At 34.3% G+C, this 24,920-nt stretch overlaps 3 protein-coding genes across 3 annotated transcripts in view; all 3 read right to left on the reverse strand.

Annotated features, from left to right (window-relative positions):
* LOC141458138 (CCR4-NOT transcription complex subunit 6-like) overlaps positions 1-24,920 on the reverse strand; it is a 506,547-nt gene that overhangs the window by 452,156 nt on the left and 29,471 nt on the right. The window lies entirely within an intron of this gene.
* On the reverse strand, positions 6,760-8,288 carry LOC141457684 (uncharacterized). The gene has a single exon (XM_074134892.1). The coding sequence runs from the start codon at positions 8,101-8,103 to the stop codon at positions 6,877-6,879; it is 1,227 nt and encodes a 408-aa protein (XP_073990993.1). The 5' UTR covers positions 8,104-8,288; the 3' UTR covers positions 6,760-6,876.
* Positions 8,674-18,982, reverse strand: LOC141458082 (uncharacterized). Its single transcript, XM_074135639.1, has 2 exons — positions 17,623-18,982; positions 8,674-10,043 (listed from the first exon to the last, which is right to left on the reverse strand). Exons 1-2 carry the CDS (start codon positions 18,829-18,831, stop codon positions 8,787-8,789), a joined length of 2,466 nt encoding a protein of 821 aa, XP_073991740.1. The 5' UTR covers positions 18,832-18,982; the 3' UTR covers positions 8,674-8,786.

Here is a 24,920-nt window from a genome sequence, read left to right on the forward strand (position 1 = left end):
GGAAAACAACTTAGACAATGGGTAGGATTTTATTAAACTGTTATTTATTATTAAATTTTACAACCATTATTTTGAATGTTTTAAATAATTTTTCTACCATAATTAATTTCAATTTCCTTAAACCTTTTCTCTGTTATACATTCATTTGTTTTGAAAAATTTATCTTTCACTCCATTTAATTAAAAAAAAAATTAAATTAATTTAAAAAATAAGAAATTGAAAGCGTACATCCAAAATTTCTAAATATGTAACAGAATCAAAATGTGCCATACTCGTAGAAAACACTTTGAAAACAGATAAATGAGTAAATTTTCCAGAAACACGTCACATATAAGAAAAATATTTTTTTCCTGACAAATTCAGGATTAAATAATTGAGCTACTAATAATGGATTTCCAATTTTGGATTAGAATTCTAATAAAAAAAAAACTGTTTTAAATCTTTTCTGATATTAATACGATTTTATCGGCAATGACTTCGGTAGACCAATTTCTTTATTATTTCTCTCAAAGTTTGGTGGGTGTCCTTCATCAGGATGTGTACGTTTCAACTTTAATAACAATATTCATCAAGCTCGAGTCTGATTTTTAATAACTATAATAGCAAAAACCAGCTTCAAAGCAGTAACGATAAATCTTGAAAGGCTATTCTATTAATCAAACATAGTAATAAGCTTAAGTTTGTTCTGAGGAATATTAAGAGGAGACCCTTAAGGAAGGAACCATGTTTAATCTGGTGGCCTTCTTACAGGACACGGAAGGTCCTGTAGGAATGGGGAGAGAGAGTCATTTAAAGTACGACTTCAGCTTTATTAGAAAGAATAGAAAACGCTTCTCCACAACCTGTGTTTGATTAAGTTTATCTTGGAGGTTAGGAAATATTCGGGTAGTTGCATGGACCAGAGGGAATGATCCGGAGCCTTTTAAGAATGGGAATCCGAACAGAACTCGAGAATCAATAACTACGTAAGCTAACCGCCTCCGTCTGTGACATCTGATCGGTTATTCGGACGTAAAGTCGTCATAAATAATAAATAAATGACTCCACTCCTTTTATGTTTAAGTCAGCAGATCCAGTAGCAATTCATTAACTGTTGAAGTAGTATAATTTATAGCTGAGCAATGTATTTGTAAGTTTCCTAAGTCTAGAATTAAATTAAATACAAGTTCTCATTAAAATCAAACAAATGTCAGAACATAACGGGATGAAAGATGTACCACTAGGGCGTATATATACAGTTGGCGAGCGGCAATATATATTAGTCCCTGGATATTTTTATGGATCATAAAGCACATCCTTGCGGTATATCCTTCTACCATTATATAGATATCCTTCAAGAGGTATCAAATTTTATTGCTGAGACCTCTACTACTTTTCTAAATAGTTCTTTTAAGAATAATATTCGGCAAAAAAGCTATTCATTTAAAATTTGTTTATTATTTTCTCTTTTGTCTCATAAAAAAAGAAAGATAAGACCATTGCATTGTTAGGAAGCCGCTATAGTTTAATTACAAGGCAATAAAATGGATGCCTTAAAAATAAAAAAATTATTCTACTTGCAGATGTTGTTTAAATTAAAAAGGTTCTGCCAGTTCAACCATAAATTTTTTGTGGTTATTAATATAATAACCATTTTTTTTTTTCAAACTACTTTATTCAAAATTTTAATTTCTTTTTAAAAAAAAGTGCTCCTACATATTGTAAAAGTAGTTATGCACGTCTTGCTTGCTAATTTTTTTTCTCCCAATGATTTAAGGCGCGTTAACATCTGAGGTTATAGGCGCCCGGAGCTTTTACCAGTGCACTGCCGACCTCCGGAGAGTGTTCTCTTGTTACAGACAACACTGTCCATCACCGGAAAGTGTTATCTGTAAGAAGCTTCTAGGAAGAGAAAATCTAAGGATCAGCTGGATTCGATCCCGGGACCTCCGTGTGGGAATCCAATACTCTATGCTGGCTAATTGATTATAAAATTAAGCTAATTTTATCCGTTGTGTTTCTAACCGGTTTCGGACTTTCAACTTCTGGTTAAAAGGCAGAAACTAGTCACAGCCACAAAAAAAAAGATGCTAGCTATGATGGATACAATTAGCTAGCTGTACACTGCATACACTTTCTCTAAGACAAATAGTAAAGAATAGGGTATTGCGGATCTATGTTATATCTGACTGTCACCTTCCAGTTCTTCCTAGTACATCCCTAGAAAGCCGAGACAAGATACTAGACGCTAAACTGGGCTAGACACCAAACTAAAGGGCATTAGGGAGTTCTATTCTTTACTGCTCGGCCCTCTGTTTTTCTGGGACTTCCCTAGAGAAGCTAGAAGTTGCTAGGGGTAGGACGAACACTATCTCAGAAGCCTGGGATTAAATAAGGTAAATATGGCAACTTTACTAAAATAATTAGGCCATTACAATGAACTAACTGTACAGTAACTAAATAATTGGTTAGACGGTAGACTAAAAGTGTTGAGCGAGTAACTTGCAGAGAAGTAGAGTGTCAGCACAGAATGGTTCTACATAGAATGGCCTTAAAGCGGATATCCGGATTCCCTTATAAGTTGACCAAAGATAGAAGCCTATTTAGTGGTTCTTGTTCTAGCCTTGCTCAGCCTATTCCGCACCCTTTCCTACACCTTTCAAGTTCTGTTGAATTCAGTTCTTCTGCTACTGACCTCTACAACCGCAACACTTCTTCCGTACTCTACTTACAGCAACTGAAATGTAACTCCACTTACAGCAACAGTAGATCATTTTGTAAGAAGGAAGTGGAGGAACAATAAGCGAACTAGGAGGAATTAAATTAAGATTTTACTGGACAATAAAATGGCCAATGTGAAGTGAAGAGATGAAACACTCTTTCATAGCAGGCAGAGTGAAAGGTGACCAGCGGGGAGGAAGAAACGCACAGATAATGGCGACTATTATCCAAACTAATGGTAAAAACTGCCCAAGGAGGCAACAGGCACAATTCACAGTTGGAAGTGTGTGCTTATTGTGTTGAGAATAAGGGAGAGCTCTCCTTACACGGCTACAATAGCCACCTTGGTCCACAGCTGGGACGTGGTCGCAATGTGTGCTCAACCTGATGGCCGCGTCCATGCCAGCGCGGTTCAGCAACAACAACAACAAGACTCCTTACACTCCAGAATCCGGTTCCCACCACAAAACACACCACTTCATTCAAACAGTTTCTACAGGGAATGGAGAATGAAATTCTCACTGACTCGCTAATTCTTTCAACATTATTCTATTTAGTAAAGGTAAGATATAATAATTATAAAAACCTTCTTGTTTATAACGGATGTAAAATTATTTTTTAGCCATTTTGTGTATGCTTGAGAACATCTAAAGCTCTTAACATTTGATTTTTCTTAGAAAATCACTCGGAAAACTACTAATTTCCCGATATTGAGAAAAATACTAGCTTTACTGCCTTGGCAGTATTTTTAGTAGAAAAGGGATGAAAAAATACATAAAAATGACCTATCGCGTGCTCTTCTTTCTCTTTGATAACAAGTTAAAAAATTGAAATATGATTAATAAATATCAGATTTTGAAATGGCCTAGCACCTTTAATTTTGAAGATACCGAATTGCGGTTTTCGGTATCTTTTATAACTTTTTATACTTTTTAAAACTGTGCATATGAAAATGGGGGTCAACTGCGAACCCTTACTTTTGGACGCGCGTCAGCCGCGTATGCGGGCAGAAATTTAAAATCAAGTCACACATTCTGAAACTAGAGGTGACGGGCGACAAATTTTTCCTCTACCATTTTTTGCTCAGAACAACCGTTTAAGCATGAAATTTAAGCACCTTGTGTATACAACCGTAATTATTGTTTTTTTAAATAAAAAATTATAAATAAAATAACTAGCATTAAATCCATAATAAGAAAGAAAAATGAAAAAAAAAAATACTTTATTAAGACGGCTAACGGTAGCCACGGGGTCACTGACCGTTGGTGGAGTCGAATTTACAATAGAACAAAAAATAATAAATAATAAGGATGATAGTAAGAGTGCAATGATAGTAGTACTCCCAATAAAGAATTACAATAATAATATGACAATATATAATACATGCAGTATCAGAAACATATCAAAATGACACATGCTAGTATGTTGAAGAAACAGGACTACGAATTTTCGACCTTATAACCTATAAATCGCCTTGCAAAAGTTTGCCAAAGAAGCCTTCCATTCAGATAATCTATTATATCATGTCCAGAAAGGCACAGTCGGCCAAGCCATTTCAATCTTATCTCACTAAGCCGGAGGACAGACAGCCAAATAGTGAGTGATACGAGCTATCAATAATGTAGGATAACACGCGTCATTCGTGGATAAAGATTTTAGTTAAAAATAAACCAGTCTCCACCTTTGAATTAAGGAATTTGTAGCCAGGTGTCTTCTAACATTGTTACAAATAGACTCTAGCATTCCACAAAGTTTCCCTGTTCCGTGTACTGGCACGCATATTTTTAAAAGCACCCTAGCATTATTAACGCATCCATGAACTTGGGGAAACTTTTAGTCAAGGAGGAGGGTAGAAGAATAAGTGGAGCTGCACTTGAATGCGTGTTGCATGAGGGCGGTACTTGGAAAAATGTCCTAAATTAGGGTTTCAATTATGTTCTTCCTAATAAATAAAGGATGTCAAGAGAGAAATGGAGCTTTCAGCACAAAATGGTTTATTATTATCATCAGGAGATAATTACTTCCACCGTCCATTATCTCCAATTTTTGTAATAGAGTTAATATAATGAAAATATAATTAGCTATTGATATGTAAGTTGTAATATGATGGGAGGTTTTATCGATTATTATCGATCAAATATCCACTATATAAGCGGCTAATGACGGTTCTAGGAAAACCGTAGAACAGTTGTTGCTAAGGCAACTGCTGCAGCGAGGACGTCTCCAATAATACTTATAATACAAAAGCTATACACCAACTGCATTGTGTTCTGCGACTGCTGAAGTGAGAACAGAGAGTACAGATCTGGGAGATCTGCTAGTTAAGGATGCGATAAAGGAACATCTGTTTAAGGGCAATCGAATTAGAAATTTCTTCATCAAGGTTTGCTACATTAATACCATTAAATATTTACTAAGAAAATGAGCTCAAAATCTGGGAAAAACACGGCGACCTTTTAGGGTTGTCTAGCCTATCAATACGAACAGCAAACTCTACTAGAAACCCCAATACCTTTCAGAACGTTGTACGTCCCAGCACGAACGGTAACAAAAAATTATTTTTTTTTTTAATTTATTTGCTATTCACAAGCTACGAAGAATAAAATGTAATAAGTGAATACGATAAAAGAACACTTCATGACAGGATCAGCTTGAGGAGAGAAGCTGCCCACCGGCAACACTCTCGCTGGAGTTTCTTACACTACTGAAGCTGGTCACGAGGCCAACAGCGTTTCAATCGTCGTGGAGGACGATCTGGAATGGTTTTGGAGGCGAGATTTTGAACAAGAGGATTGGTACAGAATGGAAGAGAGTCAAAGAATTTTCTATATTTAGATTTAGATTCGTCAGGTACGTATGAGATCTTGAGGTCGTTATGGAGGGTAGAGTTAGAGACATAAAATGGAGAATTCGTAATCTGACGGAGTATTTTGGATTGGAAGGACTGGATCTTTTGTGAATTAGAAAGTTTGGCTGAACTTCACAGTTCGAGTCCGTAAGTCTAGTACGCAGTTGTATATTAGTCTTTTATGTTCCAGAGGCAGCCTAGATTGCCTGCCAATTAATTAGTCGCAGTAGTAATTTGTTTCGTCGGTTGAGTTCAAGTCTTTCTAGTTTAGTGTGCGGATTCCATGTTAGTCTTTTGTCGATATACATCCCAAGGCAGCGAACTAAATTAGCAGAAGGAAGAGGAATTGAGTTAAAACTTATAGGAGGACAAGAATTACGACGCAGAGTAAAAGTTATCTGTTCGCACTTTTGAGTATTGAATTTGACTCTCCACTTTTTGGCCCAGGGTTCTAGTTTGTGTAGATGAGACTGTAGATGAGAGGAAGCTGTAATGGCGTCTGAGTTAGAAGAGAGAATAGCAGTATCGTCAGCGTAAGTGCAGAGCAGTGTGTGCAGAGTCAGTTGGTTGGTCAGATGTGTACACAGTATAGAGAAGCGGTCCGTAGAATACTACCTTGAGGTACACCAGCCCGTGCCAGAGAGTAGTCGGAAGAGCCAGATCCACAACTTATCTTAAAGAAGCGGTCGGTAAGAAATGATAGTATAATCAAGTAATAAGTTGATGGAAGAGCTCTCTTTAACTTGCACAATAGTCCTGGGTGCCAGACTCGATCAAAAGCCTGAGCCACGTCGAGAAAGGCCCCTCAGCAATATTGTTTCCGCTCCAGAGAGGAAGCAATGGCTTCTACTACTCTGTGACACTGGTGAATAGTGCTGTGCTGTGTCGTAAGCCAAACTGATGTGTTGGAATTATAGTCGCAGAAGCCAGAATAGGGTAGATGCGTTTAAGTAGTTTTTCTAATATTTTTCCCATAATAGGAACAAAAATAGTTAAGAGAAGAAAATGATTAGGGGCGCTAATGACCATAAAGGTCGATGCGCCCGTTATATATAAATAATATGACATTTCCGATTATTCAAAACTCCTTTTTTGAATTCAATAGTATCACGAAACTTCCATAAATTCTGTTTGCCTTTCGGAAGTAAAAAATTTTAGTTTCACGAAGACAGTAGACCTTAAATGTGTACGTCTAAGTAATTTGACAACAAATTAAACGAACCTAAATTGATGGATTCACACACTATATTAAATATTTCAAACTACAAACTTTACTATATAATAGAAAAGTACAATTAATATCGTTAATAATAAAAGCAATAAAATGTTTATTTGGCATCACTATTAGCAACATGGCTTAACAAATCTTCAATAGCAATCATTATACGTCCTTTATAACCATCATATTTAGCCATCATTTCTAAAACGATTCCTCTATCATCGATCAAATAAGTCTGAAATTTTTCATCATCCGTTAAAACTGGATAAATTTCATCTTCAGGTATCAAAACTGTATGCATATATAATGATGCTGAACATAAAGCAGTCGGCATGGTTTCTATCATGGACGCCTTGAAATCGTCAAAAGTGAGTAAATCATTTGGCTTGACTTTGTGCAAGGAAATATTATTAGATAAACAATTATAATAATACTGGAACATATCGTCCATATGGAGTTCTCTAGTCTCTTTATCAATATTACAGTAAATTAACTGCAATACATCCAGCGATGGTGGACTGTAACCATAAATTTGAAAATCAATAATAACTGCTGATTGTACCTCATCAGCTTCGTCATATTTAAACATAATATTAGCGCACCATAAATCATGATGTGATAAAACGTTGCGATAGTTTTTTGATTTTTGCATTTGCTGACAATAATTAAATAGTAAATGTTTACCTCTTTCTCTAACAATTTCTGGATAATTTGTACAATATTTATCAATAACTCGACTGATAATTTTAGCAGCAGCAATGTTGATCTTTAAACCCGGATAATCTTCAGTTTCTGTGAAAAATGGGCGTAAAATTTCTACTGGGCAAATCTCATCCAATTTTTTACCAATCTTATGCTCGTACAGCAATGAAGCTGCATGGATATCAGCCAATGCTTTCAATGATACATAAGCATGTTTTAAATCAATGCCTACAATAGTGTTTCTTGAATTTCGATATCCATTGGCAGTTAAATTTTCTAAAACTATCAAACATTCATAATCTGGTAGATAACAATTTGGTATCGATTTATGCAATAAAAACGCTCTCAGACCACTAAACATTGTGCCAAAAAATGCTGCCTCTTTCTTAAAACAGTTAGCTTTTTTCACAAGTTCAAGATGGAACTCATTTGTTGGTAGAGTTTTAATAAAAAATTTTAAATCTTTATAACGTCCACTAATACGTGCTTGTATTTGCAGTAGGTTAACCTCGGACAATAAACTTATTAACGCGCTACCAGCACTTTGAATAGAAAAATCAAGACATGTATAATTATTACAACCAGAATAGAATAATAAAATAGTCTCGCATATTTCTTTAGTTATACTGCACATTTTGAAAGTAATATATGCACTTTTGAACTGATAAAAATACGGAATTATGATGCTTGAAATTCGATCAGAACACAGTACCCAATTATCTACACGCCGTACCCTAACTTCTTCATTTAGTATTTATTGTATACACAAAAACAAACTGAAATCCGTAACTTTAGTAATTAAAATATTTGCTTAGCAACAATAAGAACTGCATTATCATATGACACAGCTGTAACCATATAAGAAATAAAAGTTTTTTCTTACAAAATTAATTAAGGTGCTTATCCATTTTTTGCTTCACCAAATATGGACATAATAATCATAAACTACCTTTGAATTACGCTGTTTATTTCTGTAAATACACAAATTGCTGGACAGTTTTAGTTATATGATATTTAAACACGAAACAATTTTGTAAGAATGGGGCTTGTGCTATTGTGTTTAGATTGGCCCTGAGTGGGAAGGAGCCTGTTAATTCACCACAGTTAGTCCAAGTTACTCTTCTTCAATAACGTTGAAAGACGGAGATCAGACGCTACAGATCTACTCTGTTAGAGGACAGCCAAGGAAAATGATACAAAATAAAACATGTAAAAAATTATTTTAATATCTTAAATGGCTTTTTATAAAATTAGTAAAGCAAAAATATATTTAAAGTTAATTTAATAAAAATATAATTAAATATAAAATCAGTACAATTAATTCACATCATGTTTTACCAAATAACTTAACAAATCTTCTACAGCAATCATTACACGTGATTTGTAATCATCACATTTGGCCATTAAATCTAGAACTATACTTCTATCATCAGTCATATAAATATGGAATTTTTCTTCATCAGATAGGATTGGATAAATTTCATCTTCAGGTATCATAACCGTGTGCAAATACAATGGCGCTGAACATAAAGATGTCGGCATGGTTTCTACCATGGACGCTTTGAATTCATCAAAAGTTAGTAAATCATCAGGTCTTACTTTGTGCACAGTAATGTTATTGCATAAACAGTTATAGTAATATTCCAACATCTGATCCATATGCAACTCTCTGGTCTGTTTGTCTGTATTACAATAAATTAGCTGTAAAACGTCTAGAGAAGGTGGTCCATAGCCGTACATTTGGAAATCAATGATTACAGCTGATTGTACCTCATCATTATCATCATATTTGTACATGATATTGTTACACCATAAATCTTGATGTGTTATTACGTTACGATAATTTTTAGATTTTTGCATATTTTGTGAATATTTAAATAATAATTCTTTAGCTTTTTCTGTAACAATTTCTGGATAATTTTTAAAATATTTATCAATAACTCTACTGATAATTTTAGCAGCGGCTAGATTGTCTTTATATCCAGGATTATCATCAATTTCAGTAAACCATGGACGTAAAATTTCTACTGGGCAAATCTCATCCAATTTTTTACCAATCTTATGCTCGTACAGCAATGAAGCTGCATGGATATCAGCCAATGCTTTCAAAGATAGATAAGCATGTTTTAAATCAATGCCTCCAACGCTTACAGTACTTCTATAACCGCTTACTGTAAGATCTTCTAATACTATCAAAGATTCACAATCTGGTAGAAAACAATTTGGTATCGATTTATGCAATAAAAACGCTCTCAGACCACTAAACATTGTGCCAAAAAATGCTGCCTCTTTCTTAAAACAATTAGCCTTTGTTACACATTCTAGTTGCCTATTATTGGTTGGCAAAGCTTTGTTAAAGAAGCTCACCTCTTTGGTTTGTCCATCGATACGAATTTGTAATTTCAATAGATACACCTCGGACATCAATCCTACAGAAGCGTCACTACTATTTCTAGTTGTAAAATCCAATAGTTCGTAATTATTATGACCAATATAGTAACTTAAAATATTTTCACACATTTCCTTGGTTACACTGCCCATTTTTAAACAATGACTAAAACTTCTAGCACTAGATTATAATGTCACAGCCGTAAACGTGGAATAACTGTTACATATCTAAATAAGTACATTCAATTAGATAGCATATCAGTATTTTTTTCCCCAGTTATCTACCAAATAACCAAACAGAATTCATTGTATAACTACACTTAAACATTATATAACAACTTAAAACAATATATTTCTGTAAATGTATTAATTAAATACAATATCACAACTTCAAAGTCCGTAAAATGCTTAAAAAATCTATAACCCTCCCACTTGACGTCACTGAGTGGAATAACGTGAGGTAACATTGGCCTGAGTCGATAGTGGGAGAAGTTGTACTACACACTTTCCTGCTTTAGTTTGACCATCAGAGCCAAACTAAAACACCATGGCTAGTAGCGACTGATTTTTTGGTCTTATCGAATGATCGATCTATTCTTGATCAAATTACGTCGTAAAGTCACATTTATCTCGGGAGTAAATATACAACTTTTCTTTGTTTTTTTTTTAATGTTAAAAAATCATTGTTTTTTACTTAATTAAAGTGGCGCTTCGGTCAAAAATTCACATAAAACAGTGCTCTCTCTCTCTCTCATAGGGAATCATCAATCATCCAATATGATGATCCCCTTATCAAGCTGAAAGAAATATATTTGCCTACTAATTTCCTTAATAAAATTTTTGATTCCATTTTGCAATTTTGTATGGCCACATTCATATGTGGAACTGAATTTATTTTACTTGGAACCGTTTTCTCCGTATTTTGAGGTTTTTCCCAAACAGTTCCTATGATTTTACTTAAACTTTTCATAGTAATAACTGAAAATATCTCGTGAAAATTCGATTAATTTACTCCTGTGAAGGAGAGAAATTGGGTAGTTTGCTCCTGTAGAAATAAGAATTAAATATATCACAAAGGTTTTGGAATTTGAAGAAATTTGAGAATTAGAACCATGAGGGCAGGAAGTAGTAATAGAATGATGTCAAGTGAGTGGTAACACAAGATCTTCAGTTTTGCTTTTTTCCCCCAAAAAATAAATGGCGATCAAAGTTAGACTACCAGAAAATAGCACCATTTTATTTAAATATTTTCTTTATTGAAAATTTTGATACAGAAATTTTAAATTGGTCAAATATTTAGTCACAAAACAAGGAAAATAGGTTAGCGAATAGAATCGATTGTTAAATCGAACACTTCATTCAATAGTAGTATGATTTAGTCATTGACTACAAAGTAAGCCTTTGTTGAAATGGTTTGACTAAAAGAATTCTGTGTTTCTTTTCCATGCCAAAACTCAAGCACTAAGATTGTTTTGATGACGTATTTAGAGTGTGAATATAGTCCAGCATAGTGTTAAACTAGCGGTCTATTTATTAGGTTTCACTAGGGAAAGTCAAGCATATGTAAAAATAGGGAAAATGGAGAGATGATACTTAGTGCTGCACGAGACCGAGACGAGGCGAGACTTTATGCAGTCTCGATCTCGGTCTCGGTCTCGGTCGCTCAAGTCTCGGTCTCGTCGAGATATCTCGGTCTCGGTTTTTTGAATTTTTGTTTAAGTATTAAAAGCGGTTTGCTATCAATAATCTTTTCAAAAAATGTTATTATTTTCTAATAATTATTTTAATATATAGTATATTGGTAATGAAAATGTGTGTAAAAGAAGACAACTACTTACACTTCAATGCATCATATATTAGTATTACTGTTATATATCTTTATATAATTTCAAAAAGATGTTAAAAACGCGCCAAATGAAAGACCCAAATAACATATCTGCCTACTATAACAAGTCGATTCGTGAAATAAAAAATACACCTCCCAACAAACTTCCCGCTCCATTAGTTATGGCTGTTGGTGAAGATAAAGAATCTGATGATTCACCTTTTGACGACGACGACGACTGCATCAATATTTTTGTACCATTTGCTTAAAAATCAGCAAATATCACCGAAGCATGGAAGACAGAAATAATTAATTACACCAAATTAGACCAAGCACCAGTAGACGTTGACATTTTAGAATGGTGGAAAACACTTAAGAATTCCTTCAAAAATTTGTCTAGAATGGCGAAAGATATTTTTAGTATCTGTGCAACTTCAGTGCCATCGGAAAGATTATTTTCGCAAGCTGCGATGATAATGACCAATAGAAGATCTTCTCTAACATCTGACTCAGTAAAAGCTCTTTTATGTATCAATGCTTGGGCAAAGTGTATCTTAAAAACGAAAGTTTGTGGCAATATTTTTTAGATGCATAGATAGTCTTTTTTTTCAAATTCACTAATTCCAAAATTCTAAAATATAATTCAAATAATATCAAAGTTCAAAGTATTAGATTATTAATAGTGAAATTTATGAATTTGAATGAATGAATGATATGAATAGTGAAATTTAGTGAATTTATGTAATTCGAAGGGAGCCGCCACGGTAGCCGAGCCGTGCGAGACCTGCGAAGCTAATGTGTATTGTGGTACTGGGTTCGATTCCCGGTCTTAGGCCTTGGATTTTATTTAATGGTTAATATGAGAAATTTACAGTAAAGTATGTTTGCTAGTCGCCCCCGTCCGCGACACCTAATTGGTAGTTGGAGGTAAAGCTCCGCCTGAAAAAATTGGCGATTACTTTACTTTGCTTACTTTACTTATGTAATTCGAAGTCAAATAGATGTAGTAATATTGAACATATATAATAAAATCGTATCTTTTAATAATTAATTCAATACTCGTAATGATTATTTATTAATAAAGAATACAATTTTATAATTTTGTAGCTAAAAATTAATATTTGAAAAACGAGACGAGACCGAGATTTCTCGACGAGATATATATCATGTCTCGATCCCGGTTGCTCAAGTCAGGTACCGAGACCGAGACCGAGATTTGTCTCGTTTCTCGTGCAGCACTAATGATACTCCTAAATAGTTTTATGTTTTTAATAATAAGAAGTATAATTTTGAGATTATTTGGCTGTAGATGAGTCGAAGTATTTATTTTTCGTCCTAGCGGGACCAGCCACACGAAACGCTGGCCTTAATCTAAATTAAATAAATTAAAAAGAAATTTTAGAATCCAGAGGTTTTCTAATCTGATTTAACTTAACTTTAGACAAAAAGTGGGCTAATTGTGCCCCTTCTCAAAAGAAAACAACCCAGCAAGTTGAAGTAAACAAGGTTTGTGGTGTGGGGAAACTGCTAGAATGGAGACGACCTTTTCATTTCCTTGGCCTCATAATGGTACCAACCAGTTGGTAAGTCTCATAGTAACAGGTAAGATGTTCTCACAAGAAGAAATATATGTGTCCAGGACAATTATCTATCTTAAGACTTTAGATCTACCAAGAAGTAAGGCTGAGCGAGCCACTAGGGTTATTCAAGATCTTACGGATCTTCGAGGGTCTCTTCCTAGCTAAAACTATTCGTGCATTCAGGATCAAACTCCCTGCCAACCCTGTTAGTTAAAGACGGCCATCCAATGGTGTCCAGTGAGTAAACTAACCAAAACTCTGATCCCCCGAGGAGGAAGATCCCCTTATTCGCTTGGATTTGTGCTTGCAAAACACTTTCATTTTTTATTCCTGTGAACAGATTTTGCAGCGACATTTTTTGACACGATGAAGAAAGAACAAAAATAAAGCAAAAATTTTTTTCTATACAAACGTCAATGGTTGGCTGGGGCCAAAAAATAATATTTAACTTTAAATTCTTCAACTCTTCAACGAACAACAAACTCTTCAAACGCACATCAACTATTTATAGGACTGGCTTAACAAATGGCGAATCAAAACTAACGTTACGAAATCAAAATATATAAGACGAAAAATCCTACCTCCCTTCATCTTGAACCAAATTCCTATACCAATTGTGGACAAAGTACGCTACCTTGGACTGTACCTAGACAAACGGTTGACATGGAATCCCCATACTAGACTGAAAAGACAAAAAAACTAACCCAATGCTACAAAACTTCTCGCCAGACTACTTGACAAACGATCTAAACTCAACTTACAAAACAAAAGACACTTATATCTACTGTTACTGCAACCTATTTGGTCCTACGGCATCCTAAGTATGGGGGATCGACTGAACCGTTCCAACTCACTACGCCTCCAGGCATTACAGTCAAAAATACTACGAAAACTTCTTAACGCTCCGTTCTATGTATCTAACCTCCACTATCTATAATGACCTCAAAATCCCTTTCATTCAAGATCTTGCTAACACTCGTTTTCTCAAATTTCATTCCACTCTACAGCAGCTCATCCTAACCCTGTCATAGAACCACTATCTTCCTCCACATTACCAGGTAATCCTCTAAGGAGATTGAAGAGAAGATAGATAGCCTCGTGATCTTCTCTTATCGTGAGAGCAAAGCACGTTACTGGAGTTACACCACTGGGTGCCTTCTCCACTCATGATTTCCTTTTATTTTTATTTTTTACCATATTTGCTTGTTGCGACCTATTTGGTCATACGGCATTGAAGTATGGGGATCGACTAAACGTTCCAATTCTTTACGCATCCAGACTTTACAATCAAAAATACTACGAAAACTACTTAACGCTCCATTCTACATTTCTAACCTCACCATTCATAATGACCTCAAAATCCCTTTCATCAACGACCTTACTAAATCTCGTTTCTAAAAAAATTCATTCATCTACTGAATCATCCTAATCCTTTAATTGAACACTTATCTTCTTCCACATTACCAGGTAATCCTCCAAGGAGATTGAAGAGAAGATGGCCCCCGCGACCTACTCTCCTCATAACAGTATAACGATCTGTTCACGTTAATGGAGTGTCACCACTGGGTGCCTTCTCCAATCTTTAATCAAGACGCTATATTACATCATATTTGCTTGTTGCAACAATCGTTGCAGTCGCAAATTTCAATAAAAGAAAAAAAACCTTTAAATTCCATTAATTAAAACTAAATATTATTCTATTAGCCCCAATAAACCATTAACATTTGTATCTTAACAACAGACAAAATCCAACACATTCATCAGAAAAGATTTTATATTGAATATAGAAATACGAAATACCCTCTCTAATCCGAGAAAGTGCTCTTATAAACTATAAAAGTTAATCTCTCTTCAGTAAAGTGCAATTGACGATTAGCCGTTTTCCTTCAAATTTACAATTTGAGTTTAATTTTAAAATTCTTATTAATATTCATTAGCTTAAACTTTAATACAGTTTTCACAACTGTAAAATATTTGGGGAGAGGGAAATAAATATGCTTAAAAAAAGAGAATATGTTTAATAAATTCCTAAAATTTCTGGCAATGCTTCAAGAACATAAGAGCTGTAATAATCGAATGGTGAGCTGATCGAATTGATAAATATGCAGAGTACGTCATACATACTGCAATAAGGCACAATTGACTAAATAGAATAACCTTCACGATTAAGAAAATTTAGCACAACCTAGCTTGCGCAAAAAAATAAATATATAAATAAATTAATTAAAAGAAGTGAACATCTTGTAAATTTTTTAATTATAATATGTGAAGACCAGTTAATATTTTTATGATAAATATAATTGAAGGACTACAGAAGCAAAAAGTATATCAATTTTTTGAACCATCTAAAAAAAAAGTTATTAATTTGATTTTGATTCAATTCAGAGAGTTTATACTTTTTGAGAGAATATGCAAAGAATTACACCCAAACTTTAAGGTTACTAAAAAATATTTTGAAAACTATAGGACAAACATTCAGTCTTTTAATAAAATTTTCATGAAACAACTTGGGCGGAAAAATCGCTAGGGAAACTAGGGAAAATTTATATTCACTAAAATGGTTCTCCGCTCATCAGATTTTCATCAAAGCTCTAGATCGAATAACTGCCCCCACACCAATACTATCTCTTACTAGTGGAAAACTAAGGGAAATTAAACGCAAAAAAAGAAGATGATAGTGAGCTCAAAAAATTTCTTTTTCTTATTAAATAACTTTTTTTTAGATCAAAATTATTGGGGTAGAAGTGAAATTGCATTTTATTTTATTTTTTTAACTAAAAAAGCAATTTAAGTAGAAAAAAAAAACCGAATCCTTTCCTGTTACGTATTTTCTATATTCTCGTATTGTCTTCAACGCTTACAACCGGAAATAATAAAATGATTCCTTCGATGTCTGCTACGAAGAGAGAGAGGAAGTTGGCAATGAATTGGAAATTGTTCCGGCGCTATTCATATTAAATGTTCACGCGCCAGAAGATGGGATATTAGGATACAACCGACGTTCCCTGCCGCAATATTAGTTTAGAGCTTATTTTGGATAGTCTGGCCAGTTGAGCTCAATGCGCTTAACTCCTTTTTAAGGTTTTAAATAAGTAAATAAATAAAAAATATTACAAAATTTATATTCATCAATTAATAAATGTTTATGTGCTATTTTAACAATATTTCTACATAAAATTATGAGATAATTTGTACACTGGTAGACGTGGAGAATGCTTTGAACAGACGTATTGCTTCATTACTAATGATAAATTTAGTACTAATACATTCTGTAACATAAACGATATTACTAATATCCTGGATCACTACAATCTTGGTACAATTCTTAAAAAAATGTTTTATTGATGACAGACAAGATCATAGAATTTGATTGATGCAAAAAAGAACTGTTAGTCATTCAGTCTGTCTATGGATCAGCTGACAGCAACTTTTCTGACCTTGATTGTAAGTACTCAGGATTAGTGCACTCACCAGACCGGTTTGGAATTGAAGGCTAATAAAATATTCAACCCTAACTAACCAGTCTTATACACGCGCCTTCTTTTAAAAAGTACATCCTGCACCATTGACCTCATCACAATGGTTCTAGATAAAAGGAATGAATTGGGGAGGGAGAAATACTAAATTACACCCTAAATTAAAATTGTTTAATGAATTTCAGAATGCTTTAAATATCTTAACTGTTAGAATTAATAAGAATTTAAATCGCAAAAATTTATCTTACAAGATAAACCAAGAAATATGCCATCTTATTCCGCTAGTTGGGCGAACTGGGAACCGATAAAGGTTTCAAACGAAATCCTTCTGCCAAAAAGGATGTACCGCTCTCCGAAAGAGGCAATTTCCATTTTTTCTCAACTTATATAAACGTTTGCACGTTAATCTTTAAAATTCTTTGTTTATATTTATTAATATCTTATTTAATATATTAATTTATTAATATATTTAATAATTTTTATTTAATGAATCCTATCTACTAAGTTTGTGTGGGATAGCTTCAGGAATGCCCTATCTGGGCCTTTATAAAATCTAAAGCGATGTAAAGAAGAAATAAAAGTGCTAATTTTGCATCGAATTATATTATACTATAAGTACTTCTAATAGCATAAACTATCAAATCTGAATATCTATTCCCAAGCGGAAATCTAGGGTTCGAATCTAGCTGCTAGCACTTCGATTTTCTCTTCATAGGAGCTGTCCAGTGATGGACAGTGTAAGAAAGGAACCAGTCCGGAGGTCGGCAGTGTACTGCAAAAAAGCTTCGTGGTCCAATAACAGCAGATATTGACGCGCCTTAATAATAAAATCATTTAAAGTCCTTAATAAATAACATTTACCAAATCTTTTAAATTCTATTTTAATTATTCATATAATTTAACAAATCCTCAACAGCTAACAAAATACGATTTCTAAAATCTTTATAATTTACCATTAAATCCAAAACAATATTTCTATTATTCATAAAAAAAAATTGAAATTTCCCTAAATTTGAAAGTAGATTGTACATTTCATTTTCTGGTACTAGTACAATTTGTAAGAATATTGTGGCTGCACAGAGTGCAGTCGGCATGGTTTCTTCCATTGACGCATAGAATTCTTCCTTGGTTAAAATTTCAGCTGGATTAACATTATGGTTGGAAATATTCTGGCATAAACATTTATAATAGTAATCAATCAGATTATCGATATGTAGATCACGAGTCTTTTTGTCAGTATTACAATAGATTAGTATCAACAAATCTAGTGACGGCGGATTGTAGCCGTACATTTGGAAATCGATAATCGCAGCTTCATCTACATCACCTTTTTCATCGTATTTAAACATAATATTGTTGCACCATAAATCTTGGTGTGTTATTACGTTGCGATATTTTTTAGATTTTTGCATATGTTGAGAAAAATCAAATAGGAAATCTTTAGTCATTTTAATGGTATTCTGTGGATAGTCAGAAAAGTATAAATCAATAATTGAACTGATAAGTTTTGCCGAGGCTCTATTATCAAAATAGCCCGGATTGCTTTTGATATCATTAAACCATGGACGTAGGATTTCCTCTGGGCAAATCTCATCCCAAGTTCTGCCAATCTTATGCTCGTACAGTAATGAAGCTGCATGTATATCAGCCAATGCTTTCAAAGATACGTACGTATGTTTTAAATCAATGCCCATAGAATTCGTTGAATTTCTATAACCTTTGGCAGACAAATCTTCTAGAACAATCATAGATTCACAATCTTGTAGATAACATTTTGGTATGGATTTGTAGAATAAAAACGATCTCAGACCACTAAACATTGTGCCAAAAAATGCTGCCTCTTTTTTAAAACAACACGATTTTGTGACAACATCAAGTTGAAAAGCATTTTGCGGTGGAGATTTGACAAAAAAGCTCACCTCTTTTATTTTTCCATCAATTGAGACGTGTATTTTTAATGATGAAACTGATGACATTAAACCAACTGAAGCATCGTTTGCAGATTTTGTTGAATAATTCAAAAGTTTGTAATTTCTATGTTCAAAATAAGTTTGCAAAATTATTTCACATTGTTCTCTAGTGACGATGCACATTTTTATTTTTTATTTTTTCCACTAAGATATCGCACAGTAACGATGCACAGACCGTCAAGATTTAATTCTCACAGATCAAAGATCCACAAGCAAATACTAATACTGCATAAAATTCACTGTTGCAAATGAATTTCGCAATATATATGAACTTAGCGGGTCTCCTTGAACAAATTGAAGTAGTAGGGGTCTTTATGCTCGCACTCAATAATTGGTTACGTAATAAAAATGCGTGCAGCTCAATAAACTTAATTGATACAGTCATTTCTTTTAATTAATTATTAATTAATTTTTATTTAAATTTTGTCTAAACCGAATAAAGCGTCCACCAACAACTTGAACACATATTTTAATTCTCAAACTTGTTCTCAACAGACCCATGTTTAATTACCCGTTATTTTTTAATTATAATTTCAAAATGATCCAAATAGAAAATCATTTAAAAACGATTCTTCAGAAGTTGGGATCATGAAAATGGTCAAAATATTTTTGTAAAAATAATTTCCTCAAAAAGAAAATTTTAAAAGGAGGAAAAAACCAATTTTCCATATCTTCTATTTAAATCCTGGTCGCCTAGTCACCTAGATGCCTGAGAAATGCCTTGGCACAAGAGGTATCTGTTCATTAAAAGTAAAGTATACCCTATTTTTTCAGGCGGGTTTTAACCAAATTAGGTGTCGTGGACGGAGGCGGATAGCAAACATACTTTACTGCAAATTTCTCATATTAACCATTAAACAAAATCCCAAAATTACCAAATTTTGAAGCACCTTTAATTTTGAAGATATCGAATTGCGGTTTCCTATTTCTTTTAAAACTTTTTATACTCTTTAAAACTGTATATGAAAATTGGGGTCAGCTGCGAACCCTCACTTTTGGTCGCGCGTCAGCCGCGTATGCGGGCAGGAATCTAAAATCAAGTCACATATTCTGAAACTAGAGGTGACGAATAACAAATTTTTCCTCTACCATTTTTCGCTCAGATCAACCGTTTAAGCATGAAATGCATTTGAGCCGTCTTAAAATGAACACTCTGTATATTTAATTTATAATATTTTAGTTTATTGGGCCCAGAGCTTTATTCAATGCATTGCTGTCTGAAAACGGGAGAATACTGTTCTCATCACCTGTGAGAAGCTCCTAGGAAGAGAAAAATCTATGCAATGGTAGCTGGATTTGAACTCGGGAACTAAGAGTAGAAACACTTTTTTGTATACAGATTATACGACAAGAGGAAGTCTGTGATAGGAAACCATTGTTGCCAACTGATTTATCGGATAAGCGATGGTGGTACTTCCTCGTGGGTGTTAATTAACCTGGGGGCATTCAATTAGTTATCAGCGAGTTGGTTCTACAAGCTCTGCACCTTTATACCTGTGTGTCTATAAACTAGCACCACAACACCTGTCGTCCAAGGGAAGGCACTTAAATGTTTTTTCAATATGTTAGTGAATCACTAGACCAGATATCCGGAGGAAATGGTAATCTCCCAGTCAGTTCACATGCAACAAATAGCAATTAATGCGGAAGTGCTAACCACGTAATGTCTACCGCCTCCAAAGGTGGCTAACTCAACTTTTAGTGAAACATTTTCTGGAAATCTCAGCAGCGTAAGATCTTTAAAAATTAATTATTATTATTTTTTTTTTTTGTTTAATGCTTATACAATTAATTGAGCCGTTCATTGCACAACTTGATTTACTCCATAAAACAAAAAATGAAGTAATGTGACGAATGTATTGTACATTATTTTTTAAAAATTTATTTCATGTTTTTCCGGTGTCAGCTTGACGGAGGGGACCATGCGGTTCTCTGACACATGAAAGAGAGAAGGACAGCTTCTTACAGCTGCACTACTTGCTGCCAACTTAATAGAAAGGTCCATTGGAGACAGTAAACAATGATAGTGATTTTATACAAACAAGAAGGTACCATTTGATTTATCAAAATTATTAGAACATTTAGAATTAGAAGTGAGGATAAGAATACCTTCAAATCAATAAATCGAATTATTGAATAGTAATAATCAAAAGAAATCAAATCTCGTTTGCGATGAACTCCTAGAGTATAACTGTTAAAAAAAAGCAGGCAGTCGGTGAAAAGAAGTTGGAATCCCCCAAAATGAGATGTAATGCATTCTAAACAGGGAGCGACAACAAAGCCCAAATTATAATAAAGACCAACTCGAGGAACAATAAAAAAAAAAAAAAAGTTTATACAAGAAATGAGGACATCCATTGTTTCTTCCCCGACCAACTGGAAGCGATAAATCACTTCATGTTTTCAAAACAAGAGAATAAATGTATTTTAATAAATAACTACAAACGGTTGCTTGTTGTATAATGAACCCCCAGATGTTTGTACCACTTAATTCTCTCTTATCCCGTTATATGTGGCCTGATGTAGGCTGATGTAAATGGAATCTGGACGATAGGGTCTATTGTTCTTCTATAATCGCTGGTGACATTAAATTGAGAATGAATAAAGTATCAAATACGAGCTCTAATTGTGTGGGTATCTGTAGAGGGTATCCGATCAAATTTAGGGTGCCCAGGCATTGCTTGGGATGTATGGGACTGAATCGAAGTTTCATACTTAGGTTAGCATAGGTAGGCTAGCTAGAGCCTTCATATATCTTTGGAATGGCGAGATCATAGGATGGAAAATATGTTAATCAATTCCAGGTTGGTCATTTCCTAGGACAGCCAAACAGCATTGCAAGCTATCCTAAGTCCTAAGTAGTCTATTCCAAGCTGGTGTGAGACTGTTTAGAAATTATATCGAGAATTGGTGGCCAAAATAAGGGTCTTTCTTCTCTGCGTACCTGGACATTCGAGACATAGGAGGTGTAGGCAGATCGCTTGGTCTAGGAATGGTTTTGGGCAGTTTTCACACGACCTGAACTCTTTTGCGGTTCTATTGTAAGATGCCATTAAAGAATAGGAGCAAAATAGGTCACAGGTTTGGTGGGAAATGATGTTTATTAGCCTAAACTAACAGCGGCATTACTATAGCAAGGAAGCCATTAGGATGGTCGTTGGCTCTTTAACTGGTCATTGTAGATTAAATACACATATGACAAGCATGGTTCGTTGAAGAGGCTAGTTTGACCATTAGAATTTCGACTCTACAGAGAAGAAAACTCCTTGCCTACCATACCAGGAGCTTCTCAACAGCCACTGTAGACTAGTTGAACAGACAGAACTGGAGATGGAGTTATAATTTGCGGGAGCCACCATTGACCCTTTAGATGGCAGTGGCGTAGGCTTCCTAGCCAACCGTTGAAGAATATAATCTAGTCCCGACTAATGGCGGAGGGGTTAATGTATTAACCATTGAAGCAAAGAACTACACAATTATTTAAATTACTAAATAACATCGGCTCTAATTTCCAAAATATCCTTATGCCAAATATACGAAAGCAGTAATTAAAAAATATACAAATATATTGTGATTTTAAGCCTAATTCCTTACTCTGAGCCCTAGGAATTGATATTATTAAGCCTTATCTAAAACCAAAGAAATTAGAAAAAACTAAATGAAACCACAGAAAAAGAGAGCGAGATGCGAGAAACAAAGATTGAGAATTGGCTGAAAGCACAATTACAGGAAATTGTACAGTTTGGCACGATGCCCAGCATTTTTCGGCGCTATGTGAGGCTGTTCCATATATCTGGCACCATTACTGTAACATTTATCATACAGATATATATTCTTCTTTATGTATCCAAAATTCTAACATACTCCAAATATTCTGGCTTCACAGAGAAATCTTCCCCATACCTTCTTCCACATCACTACAATCCGTACTACCACAACTATAACCTTCCTGAGAGTTTTTCAGCGTGGATGTATCAGTTGCTTCTAAAAATTTACCAACTGATTTATTGTCTATTATCTATTGTGAAAAAGGCTATATAGATATTCTTTAATCTAGTACTAATTGCATAAATTTAGATCTATATATTTTCTTTAAACATTTTCGAGAGGAAATTATATCAAGAGCCCATCTAATGAGGGGAAAAATCGGTAGATTTCCCTTTACAGTTCCATTTTCCTGAAATCTACGGTCCTTCTCTTGTAAAGTAGGGCTAAATGTAATGCAGAAATCGAGTTTGAAGTAAACTTCTAGACAGGTAGGTAAGAGACAAAAATTTAGGTAAAAAACGAAGTAACATTAAGATATAGTGAAAATATGAATTACGGTACTTATTTGATTTATTAATAACGAAAAATATGTTTCATTTTACTGAGGGAGATTTGAGTGCAGGGCACAATATCCAGGCAAACAAATTAGGACAGCCAATGGGGATAGTACCCTTTTTTCGCCTGAGATTTAAATAAATTAGATCTATTAATTTCGTAAAGTATTTTTTATTATGACCATTATAATCATAATGACAGCAACAAATCAGACATACTCTTGTTTATTTCTGTACTTTAGGTATATCATCTCTGCCATTATTTGTTTTTATTATATACCTACTGCTTAAATATTTGAACTATTATTTTGAAGATACAAAAATTTATAAATTTTGTCTAAAAAAATAATAATTTTGTATTAAATAAACAATTTAGTTCTTAATTCCTTCTTAACTTTGACCCATAACAGAACATTTGTTATTTTTTAGCGGATATCCGTTTTGAAGCCCCCTGTAAAAACCTGTTCCTCACGATGAGGAGAGATTCTACTTCAAAGATTACTCAAAAAAGCGGGACGAGACCTTAGCCCCAATGCACCGCAGCTACAAGAGGCATATTGGGTCTCCTCCCCTTTGAATCTAGTAGACGAAACCTCCATTCACTGGCCCGGAACCTGTCCTGAAGATCACCAAGGGTACAGTTCGTGTGGCTCTCAGATCCCCCTGGATCTGGAGAGAGAAAGCAAGAACTGGGTGATGTGTTCTGGGGCAAAACACAGGAAATTTATGATGCCTTGGCTGTGTAAACAAAGAACCAAAGTGATACTGTGCTCAGGTAGATATCAGATTACTCGTGATTGCAAGGCAGGTTGGTTCAAGAAGCATCTGTGCAAGGTGAGGGCTTATTAGCTTGGAACTGTGGTGCAGATTGTGTAAGGAAGAGGATGAAACGGCCTCTCACTTTTTGTTCGACAGCGTAGCAATCGAGTGGTTGTGCTGTGAAACCTTGGGAACGTTGAGACCAAAGGAGATAGTAGCGCAAAAAGAACTAGTAGAGAAAGTCCTCAATCACCTTTGTAGCTTTTGGTTAAAGGCGGCTAACCAGAGTATCACATTACTAAATAAATTGTTCAATGTCTCAAGCCCTAGAGAGAGTGGAATGCCAGAGGACAGTGGTGGAGGCTTTGGACCTTTTAAGGACCGTTCAGCCTCTAAAAGAGAGAATATAAAATTAAACAATAACCAGCTTCGAGATTTCATATCCGAATGTTACGAGTATAAACAACCAGCTTCTTCAAATATGATCAACAAAATGGAATATTCATTCTCCGGCTAGTGAACTCTATTATTTAAATCCAGTTGTAAACGTGTTTGTTATTTTTATCGAAGTAAACAAAATAGAAGGTAAACACGTAAGCGTGTCCAAGCTGCAACTGGAAGGATTTCCATTGGCCAAGCGGTACATGCTCTTTTGTAATTTCAACCATCGAACAAACATTGTCCATCGCTTGAGTAGAGGGTGGTGAGGCTTAGGAAAAGTTTGTGGAAAACAAACAAATTTGAAAGAGAAAGAAAGAAAACAAAAAGAAAAATTAGCTCTGCTGGAATAATAGATAGTAATTACTGTTATTTCTAAATTGTTATTGCAAACATCTCCCCTCATTTAGGAGCCTGTACATGAAAATTTCATTTTTTCTTAGTAGATAACTGGCAATCATGCTAAATTTTCGAAAATGATATTTCCGCTTTTAAGGGTCCTCTAAATCAGGAAAAGTATTATTTTAAATTAAAAATTTTAATGGAAAATACGATAAGCAGTTCTGGGAGAGAGAATGGGTTTGGCTCAAAAAAAAGCCATTTTAGATACTGTGTTTGGTACATCATTAATAAAAATTTATTGATTCGCTGAAAACGTTTCCTACAGATTTCAAAAAACTTCATATTCACTAT

Source organism: Rhodnius prolixus, unplaced genomic scaffold, assembly GCF_049639745.1.
Source record: "Rhodnius prolixus isolate KJV_2025 unplaced genomic scaffold, Rpr scaffold_5, whole genome shotgun sequence".
NCBI classification, from domain to species: Eukaryota; Metazoa; Arthropoda; class Insecta; order Hemiptera; family Reduviidae; genus Rhodnius; species Rhodnius prolixus.